Genomic DNA, 9690 nt, shown 5'->3' with positions numbered 1-9690 from the left:
AAGGAGGGGAGAGAGTCGCCATCGTCTGCCTCTTCCTCCTCCCTTAGCTTGTCGCCAGCGTCTTATCAGTCTCGGACCAACTGCTTTCTTCAGATTTCTCGTCACCAAATGTCGTAGATGCCTCACCGCTGGTGGACAACAGGAGTGTTGTGACAGCTCCTCGCCGGTGGTGAGTTCTGGTTCGAGGAGGTCTGAGACAGGGAAGAAGAGAAGGAGGGGAGAGGTCGCGGTAGCTCTGGGGTTAGCGCGAAGGGGAAACGAGCAGCGGCGGTGGCCCTTCTCCTTCCCTTCCCCTTCTTCTGTCCCCTCTTCCCTTCCCTGAACCAGCTTGAATCCCTTCCCCCTTTCCCCTTTATTCAACGTTTTCATTTTTTAGTTAAGGGTATTTTTAGAATAAAAATTTAAAATTTGGTAAAAAGAACGATTTTAAAATAAATTGGAATCTTCGGGATTATTTTGTAGCGAAAAATGTTAGGTACCAGACAAATGACACAGCAAAATATAGAGATGAAAAATTAGAAATTTGTATAAAATATGGAAACAATTGAATAACTTTCTTTGAGAATTACAACTTCTCTCTCTCACAAGGAGACTACAATAACACTCTCTCTTGACAAAAGGAGAACACACTTCTCTCTATATATATAGAAGAAAACTACTCAAAGAAATATTATGTTATTCTCTTTGGATGACTTGATTGAAATGAATTAAAGAAAAACTCAATTTATAGGTGAGTCTCTTCAATATGAACCATCCATCAATTAGAGGTATATAATTCTTTTCTTTTTCAACCATTAAAATCCTAAGGTTATAAACTAAGATTGTTTATTACCTCTCATTTTATTTAGTTATTATTTATTTATATATTTTCTAAAATTAGCTTTACTAATTTTCACAATAAAGGCCGGGAATAAAAAAATTTTTCGACCACTACGTTAGAGACCAAAATTATACTTAACCATTTATTTATCTTATGCTATTTTTTTCACTTTTAAAATTTATCAAAGATCGAACTCTTGACTTTTCGAACACAAAATTTGATACTATATCATGAAACCACTCATCTCAAAAACTTAAGCTGATAAGAAAAGATAATATTAATGGCTATATCGCTAATAGAGATATTATAATACTAATTCTCCTAAAAAAACTGATTTTAATCTTTTCAGTTATATAACTGATTTTAATCTTTAAGTTATATACTCATAATCATACTGCTTTTCCTAGTCACCCAAAAAGAAAAGAAATACTGCTTTTCCAAACACATAACAAACTTGGTTCCCATTATAGCTTTGGAAGTAATTAAGTGATGACAGTAATGAATGGTCTATTAGGGCAAAAATTGGCTATGATATGATGATCTTCAGTACAAAAAGGATGGAGAACTTTGATTTCAAAATAAAAACGTGTAAATTACCATTTATAGTTGCTCTCTAAAGCACTCCAAAATAATTAATAGTTTCTACTTTCCATCACGACCCGGGATCCAACCCTTTTTCACAATAATGACCATGAGAAAGTTATAATCCAATTTTTAAAATAACTTAATTTGAAGTCAAAAAAGGAAAATTCACAAAATTCAATTAAAATTTCACTTTTACAAATTATGAAATAAATTATTTGAAAAAATCATAAATAGGTGATAGTATTTTTTTCCCTTTAAAAATAAGTCTATTTCAATTAAAAAATTTGGCATTCTGTACTATATTATTATTAACATTTCATGAGATAATTAACTATATAATGTAAAAGACCTTTGCAATGCATCAAAGTTAAAGTAATGGATGAAGTAAACTCTAATAATGTTTGAGCTCTTTGAGCTCAGTTTTAGTTTTAGTTAAAGTAATGGATGAAGTAAACTCTCATATTTTTGTCTTTTTTCATTTAAAGTAAAAAAAATTTCTTTTAAAAATATCTTTTTCTCTATTATTATCTTTTTCTTCTTTTTGTATCTTTTTGTCAATTTTGTTCTGAAATTACTAAAATTATTATTACGATAATTATTAAAGATATAATTATTTATACACTTTTTTTTTATCACTTAGTAACTTTAAAAGAAAGAATTTTAGTATAAGACAAATAAAAAGAAAAAAAAAGTCTATATATAAAAATTCAAGTAAATTCTAAAAAGAGGTATTTTCATAAAAAATATATTAAAAATATAATCTTATATGTGTATTTGTTTGTTAGTTTAAATTTTTAAAAATAGTAATGGTTATCTAAAAAATGATAATAATATAATTAAGGAAAGGAATTAAAAAAACAAAAAACAAAGTTAGAGGAAAAGATGATAATGGAATGAGAAGGGTTTTTTTACACATATACTAATAAAGATTAAATTTCTAATGAATTGGGTTAAAAAGCTCATCCATATTTTAGACTAGTGATTAAATAATACATTAAATTTTCAGAAAATGATTATTAGTTTCTAATCTTATATATTAACATTACTTAAAAAAATGTAATTAAGAATAGTGGTAATGTAGTAGCTAGCCCACTAGCAGTTGAGCAAGTTGCTGTCACTAGATACAGTAGATTCCAAATCCAACAAGTAGAAAACTATATGACATGTGATCTGGCTTCGATCTTGTTTTTGTTCCTTCTTTTCCACTAAATTCCTATATTATAATTATACCTACCTTGTTAAATCCCAAACCATAGCCTCATGTAGTAAGCATCTCGTGAATATAAGTTTGTATATAAATATATCATTAGTTTAAAAGCAATATTTTATAGTATTTTGACTTTTAGATATTAAAGTATATTTTTTAAACTAAAATAAAAAATTCGTTATTTTATTTAAATATTTTATGCATTAATATTTGAAACTCAATAGAAATGGAAAAATATATTATTATTCAAAAATATTTTTAGTATTGACTCTTGTATGAATGACTACATCATTTTATTTTATTCAACTAACTTTCATTTTTCTAGGTTCAATACTTTTATACTAATTATGTGATTATTATTTACCATATACTTTAATTTTATGTCATGTGATTATTAATTATATTATATTTAATATTTCTATTCCCACCTTCTTATTTCAAATAAGTGTTTATTTTCTAAAACTTTATACTTCCACAAAATATGTGTCCGCCACTTAACAAATTAATACAAAACATAACCTTTAATTTTTTTTATCTAAAATACATAAATTAATAAAATAATTAAAGAAAATAACTATATTATTATAAAATTAAATTTTCAATTTGTTTTTTATGACTCTAGCTAGCCCTTTTAATTGAATAGATGAAGTATCTATTTTATAGTCTTAAATTATATGTTGACTTTTTTTGACACGTTAATTATATTGACTTGACTTCATCGTCAAAATTAAATAGCATTATTGTTATTATAAATATTTCCATCCCAATTAATGTACCGGAAATAATTAAACCTCCCGGCTCATGCATGTACATTATTGAAATTAATAATAAATACAAATATGCATGTATTTGCTGACCATTCAATCTGTATGATAAATTAAACCTTGTTACTAATTATTTCTATAATTTTAGAATACTCTAAATTGAAGTATTAAAATAATAATACACAAGCCTAGAACTAGGAAGATTCATCAAACCTTGATGAATTTCCAAATTGCAGAAGAATACATGGATTGGTTTTTATAAGAGTCGGCGGTGGCCACTAATAAAAGATGTTGAAATTGAAAATTGAAAACTCAATTCATTCATAGTTGGTTTGCTTTGTTTGATTTATACCAAATTAAAGTGTGCCGGCTGCTATGTATACTGTTGACCATTCTCTAATAATAATTCTGGACGGCGTTAATTCACTTCTTCTCACTTATTAATAGAAATTCATAAATCAAAGAATTTGAGAATAAGAACCTTTCTTCTTTTGTACAGTACTATATAGTTTAGTGGATTTTGACTTTGAACTTGGACCTAGTCTTTCTTATACACTCCACTTCATCTTTCAATTCTATCTTCTCTCACTATCAAATATAGTTTTTATTTATTAATTGGCTAGTGGACTCTTTCTGTTAAGTAATTTATCAAATATTTTGAAAACAAACAGCATGCACTTAACAAATGAAGCTGATATAAGAAAAATAATGATATTTCTTGAAAAAAGAATTTTAACAGCAATCCCAATATAGATTAATGTAGATGTATGAATAAATACAATGAAACCAAACTCAGAAATGACGTACCATTTGACCAAACTGAGTGTCATTCTTGGCTACCAAGAAACTCCCCTCATAACTAAGAAACGTGCTTCCACTTCACTCCACCTGTATCCTCACTGTTAATAATTTTCCTCCTCAATATAAATAAATATTTATTACTTCAAATAATAAAATATAATATTAAAAATGTTTAATATTATTAAGCTTTACTTTCTCACCACTTGTCAAGCAACTTCCAGTACATTGTGAAATGCTGGGCCTCCTTTATAAACCCCACTCCACACTCTCACTCCCTCCATTACTTCACAACTTGAACAATAATATTTCACCAAAACTACATACAACACATACAAACACTTTTTTTTTTTTAATTATTAGTATAATGTCTAATTATTTTTTTGTGTATTTAACTAGGGGTGTAATATAGAGATGAAAAATTAGAAATTTGTATAAAATATGGAAACAATTGAATAACTTTCTTTGAGAATTACAACTTCTCTCTCTCACAAGGAGACTACAATAACACTCTCTCTTGACAAAAGGAGAACACACTTCTCTCTATATATATAGAAGAAAACTACTCAAAGAAATATTATGTTATTCTCTTTGGATGACTTGATTGAAATGAATTAAAGAAAAACTCAATTTATAGGTGAGTCTCTTCAATATGAACCATCCATCAATTAGAGGTATATAATTCTTTTCTTTTTCAACCATTAAAATCCTAAGGTTATAAACTAAGATTGTTTATTACCTCTCATTTTATTTAGTTATTATTTATTTATATATTTTCTAAAATTAGCTTTACTAATTTTCACAAAAAAGGCCGGGAATAAAAAAATTTTTCGACCACTACGTTAGAGACCAAAATTATACTTAACCATTTATTTATCTTATGCTATTTTTTTCACTTTTAAAATTTATCAAAGATCGAACTCTTGACTTTTCGAACACAAAATTTGATACTATATCATGAAACCACTCATCTCAAAAACTTAAGCTGATAAGAAAAGATAATATTAATGGCTATATCGCTAATAGAGATATTATAATACTAATTCTCCTAAAAAAACTGATTTTAATCTTTTCAGTTATATAACTGATTTTAATCTTTAAGTTATATACTCATAATCATACTGCTTTTCCTAGTCACCCAAAAAGAAAAGAAATACTGCTTTTCCAAACACATAACAAACTTGGTTCCCATTATAGCTTTGGAAGTAATTAAGTGATGACAGTAATGAATGGTCTATTAGGGCAAAAATTGGCTATGATATGATGATCTTCAGTACAAAAAGGATGGAGAACTTTGATTTCAAAATAAAAACGTGTAAATTACCATTTATAGTTGCTCTCTAAAGCACTCCAAAATAATTAATAGTTTCTACTTTCCATCACGACCCGGGATCCAACCCTTTTTCACAATAATGACCATGAGAAAGTTATAATCCAATTTTTAAAATAACTTAATTTGAAGTCAAAAAAGGAAAATTCACAAAATTCAATTAAAATTTCACTTTTACAAATTATGAAATAAATTATTTGAAAAAATCATAAATAGGTGATAGTATTTTTTTCCCTTTAAAAATAAGTCTATTTCAATTAAAAAATTTGGCATTCTGTACTATATTATTATTAACATTTCATGAGATAATTAACTATATAATGTAAAAGACCTTTGCAATGCATCAAAGTTAAAGTAATGGATGAAGTAAACTCTAATAATGTTTGAGCTCTTTGAGCTCAGTTTTAGTTTTAGTTAAAGTAATGGATGAAGTAAACTCTCATATTTTTGTCTTTTTTCATTTAAAGTAAAAAAAATTTCTTTTAAAAATATCTTTTTCTCTATTATTATCTTTTTCTTCTTTTTGTATCTTTTTGTCAATTTTGTTCTGAAATTACTAAAATTATTATTACGATAATTATTAAAGATATAATTATTTATACACTTTTTTTTTATCACTTAGTAACTTTAAAAGAAAGAATTTTAGTATAAGACAAATAAAAAGAAAAAAAAAGTCTATATATAAAAATTCAAGTAAATTCTAAAAAGAGGTATTTTCATAAAAAATATATTAAAAATATAATCTTATATGTGTATTTGTTTGTTAGTTTAAATTTTTAAAAATAGTAATGGTTATCTAAAAAATGATAATAATATAATTAAGGAAAGGAATTAAAAAAACAAAAAACAAAGTTAGAGGAAAAGATGATAATGGAATGAGAAGGGTTTTTTTACACATATACTAATAAAGATTAAATTTCTAATGAATTGGGTTAAAAAGCTCATCCATATTTTAGACTAGTGATTAAATAATACATTAAATTTTCAGAAAATGATTATTAGTTTCTAATCTTATATATTAACATTACTTAAAAAAATGTAATTAAGAATAGTGGTAATGTAGTAGCTAGCCCACTAGCAGTTGAGCAAGTTGCTGTCACTAGATACAGTAGATTCCAAATCCAACAAGTAGAAAACTATATGACATGTGATCTGGCTTCGATCTTGTTTTTGTTCCTTCTTTTCCACTAAATTCCTATATTATAATTATACCTACCTTGTTAAATCCCAAACCATAGCCTCATGTAGTAAGCATCTCGTGAATATAAGTTTGTATATAAATATATCATTAGTTTAAAAGCAATATTTTATAGTATTTTGACTTTTAGATATTAAAGTATATTTTTTAAACTAAAATAAAAAATTCGTTATTTTATTTAAATATTTTATGCATTAATATTTGAAACTCAATAGAAATGGAAAAATATATTATTATTCAAAAATATTTTTAGTATTGACTCTTGTATGAATGACTACATCATTTTATTTTATTCAACTAACTTTCATTTTTCTAGGTTCAATACTTTTATACTAATTATGTGATTATTATTTACCATATACTTTAATTTTATGTCATGTGATTATTAATTATATTATATTTAATATTTCTATTCCCACCTTCTTATTTCAAATAAGTGTTTATTTTCTAAAACTTTATACTTCCACAAAATATGTGTCCGCCACTTAACAAATTAATACAAAACATAACCTTTAATTTTTTTTATCTAAAATACATAAATTAATAAAATAATTAAAGAAAATAACTATATTATTATAAAATTAAATTTTCAATTTGTTTTTTATGACTCTAGCTAGCCCTTTTAATTGAATAGATGAAGTATCTATTTTATAGTCTTAAATTATATGTTGACTTTTTTTGACACGTTAATTATATTGACTTGACTTCATCGTCAAAATTAAATAGCATTATTGTTATTATAAATATTTCCATCCCAATTAATGTACCGGAAATAATTAAACCTCCCGGCTCATGCATGTACATTATTGAAATTAATAATAAATACAAATATGCATGTATTTGCTGACCATTCAATCTGTATGATAAATTAAACCTTGTTACTAATTATTTCTATAATTTTAGAATACTCTAAATTGAAGTATTAAAATAATAATACACAAGCCTAGAACTAGGAAGATTCATCAAACCTTGATGAATTTCCAAATTGCAGAAGAATACATGGATTGGTTTTTATAAGAGTCGGCGGTGGCCACTAATAAAAGATGTTGAAATTGAAAATTGAAAACTCAATTCATTCATAGTTGGTTTGCTTTGTTTGATTTATACCAAATTAAAGTGTGCCGGCTGCTATGTATACTGTTGACCATTCTCTAATAATAATTCTGGACGGCGTTAATTCACTTCTTCTCACTTATTAATAGAAATTCATAAATCAAAGAATTTGAGAATAAGAACCTTTCTTCTTTTGTACAGTACTATATAGTTTAGTGGATTTTGACTTTGAACTTGGACCTAGTCTTTCTTATACACTCCACTTCATCTTTCAATTCTATCTTCTCTCACTATCAAATATAGTTTTTATTTATTAATTGGCTAGTGGACTCTTTCTGTTAAGTAATTTATCAAATATTTTGAAAACAAACAGCATGCACTTAACAAATGAAGCTGATATAAGAAAAATAATGATATTTCTTGAAAAAAGAATTTTAACAGCAATCCCAATATAGATTAATGTAGATGTATGAATAAATACAATGAAACCAAACTCAGAAATGACGTACCATTTGACCAAACTGAGTGTCATTCTTGGCTACCAAGAAACTCCCCTCATAACTAAGAAACGTGCTTCCACTTCACTCCACCTGTATCCTCACTGTTAATAATTTTCCTCCTCAATATAAATAAATATTTATTACTTCAAATAATAAAATATAATATTAAAAATGTTTAATATTATTAAGCTTTACTTTCTCACCACTTGTCAAGCAACTTCCAGTACATTGTGAAATGCTGGGCCTCCTTTATAAACCCCACTCCACACTCTCACTCCCTCCATTACTTCACAACTTGAACAATAATATTTCACCAAAACTACATACAACACATACAAACACTTTTTTTTTTTTACATATTTTTTTCTTTTAATTCGTATAGGAATCTTATTGTTATCAGATGGCTCTAGAAGCTCTGAATTCGCCTACGGCGAACTCTTTCGAAAACAGCCACAACCACGGCCACAGCCAGTTTGAATCTTGGACTAAAAGAAAGCGCTCAAGGCGAGGATCTTCTCAACCTCGCTTTGACCACCACAATCCGCCGTGCACGGAGGAAGAGTACCTCGCTCTATGCCTCATCATGCTTGCTCGCGGACACGCTGGACCTGGAACCGCCGCCGTTCTTCCTCCGCCGCAACTCACCGCCGGAGATTCTTCAACCGCGGCAAAACTCAGCTACAAATGCTCCGTCTGCAACAAGGCTTTTCCATCTTACCAAGCTCTCGGCGGACACAAGGCGAGTCACCGGAAAAACACTGTCGTCGCCGGCGGAGGAGATGATAACTCTACGTCTTCAGCAGCCACCACTAGCTCCGCCACAGCTGGCGCCGCCGTGTCCGGAGGCGGTTCAGGGAAGGCGCATGAGTGCTCAATTTGTCACAAGACTTTCCCGACGGGACAGGCGTTAGGCGGACACAAGAGGTGCCACTACGACGGCGGCGCGGCGGGGAGTGCAGGCGGTGTTACGACGGAGGAAGGTGTGGGATCTACTCACACCGCCTTTAGCCACCGCGACTTCGACCTTAACGTTCCGGCGTACGGTGAATTCTCGAGGGATGAAGAAGTAGAGAGCCCTCACCCTGTGATGAAGAAGAGGCCACGTGTTTTCATGGTGCAGAAGATCGAAATCCCTCAAATCCGTTAGAAAATTTGGTGAATTAGATTGCAAAACTTGTTTAATTTCAAGTTTAGATTTGATTTGATTTGGATTTTATTAGATTAGGGATGAAAAAAACACTGAGATAGATCCAGATTCATATATGAGTTATATTTTTTTTTAAAAGATTTTTATTATTTGGAGAATTTTTAGATTGATTTGTTTCTGTAAATACTGTACTTTTTGGGTTCTCTTTTCAGAACCAACTCTTATGATTTGGAATTGTACTTTTTGACGGTGGCATGAAAAATTCAATTTATTTATTTATTTTCTTTG

The 9690-nt window shown here is 28.6% G+C and overlaps 1 protein-coding gene across 1 annotated transcript; it reads left to right on the top strand.

The window, feature by feature from the left end:
• The first annotated feature begins 8655 nt into the window (after positions 1–8655).
• On the top strand, positions 8656–9681 carry LOC107495847 (zinc finger protein ZAT10). The gene has a single exon (XM_016117046.3). It carries the CDS (start codon positions 8656–8658, stop codon positions 9400–9402), a length of 747 nt encoding a protein of 248 aa, XP_015972532.1. The 3' UTR covers positions 9403–9681.
• Positions 9682–9690: the final 9 nt, after the last annotated feature.

Source organism: Arachis duranensis, chromosome 6, assembly GCF_000817695.3.
Source record: "Arachis duranensis cultivar V14167 chromosome 6, aradu.V14167.gnm2.J7QH, whole genome shotgun sequence".
Taxonomy (NCBI): Eukaryota; Viridiplantae; Streptophyta; class Magnoliopsida; order Fabales; family Fabaceae; genus Arachis; species Arachis duranensis.
The sequence above is the reverse complement of the archived record's forward strand: the minus strand, read 5'-3'. Positions and strand labels throughout refer to the sequence as shown.

Excerpts from the sequence above, each read along its gene's own strand:
- LOC107495847 (XM_016117046.3), top strand. The coding sequence starts at position 8,656 with ATGGCTCTAGAAGCTCTGAATTCGCCTACGGCGAACTCTTTCGAAAAC.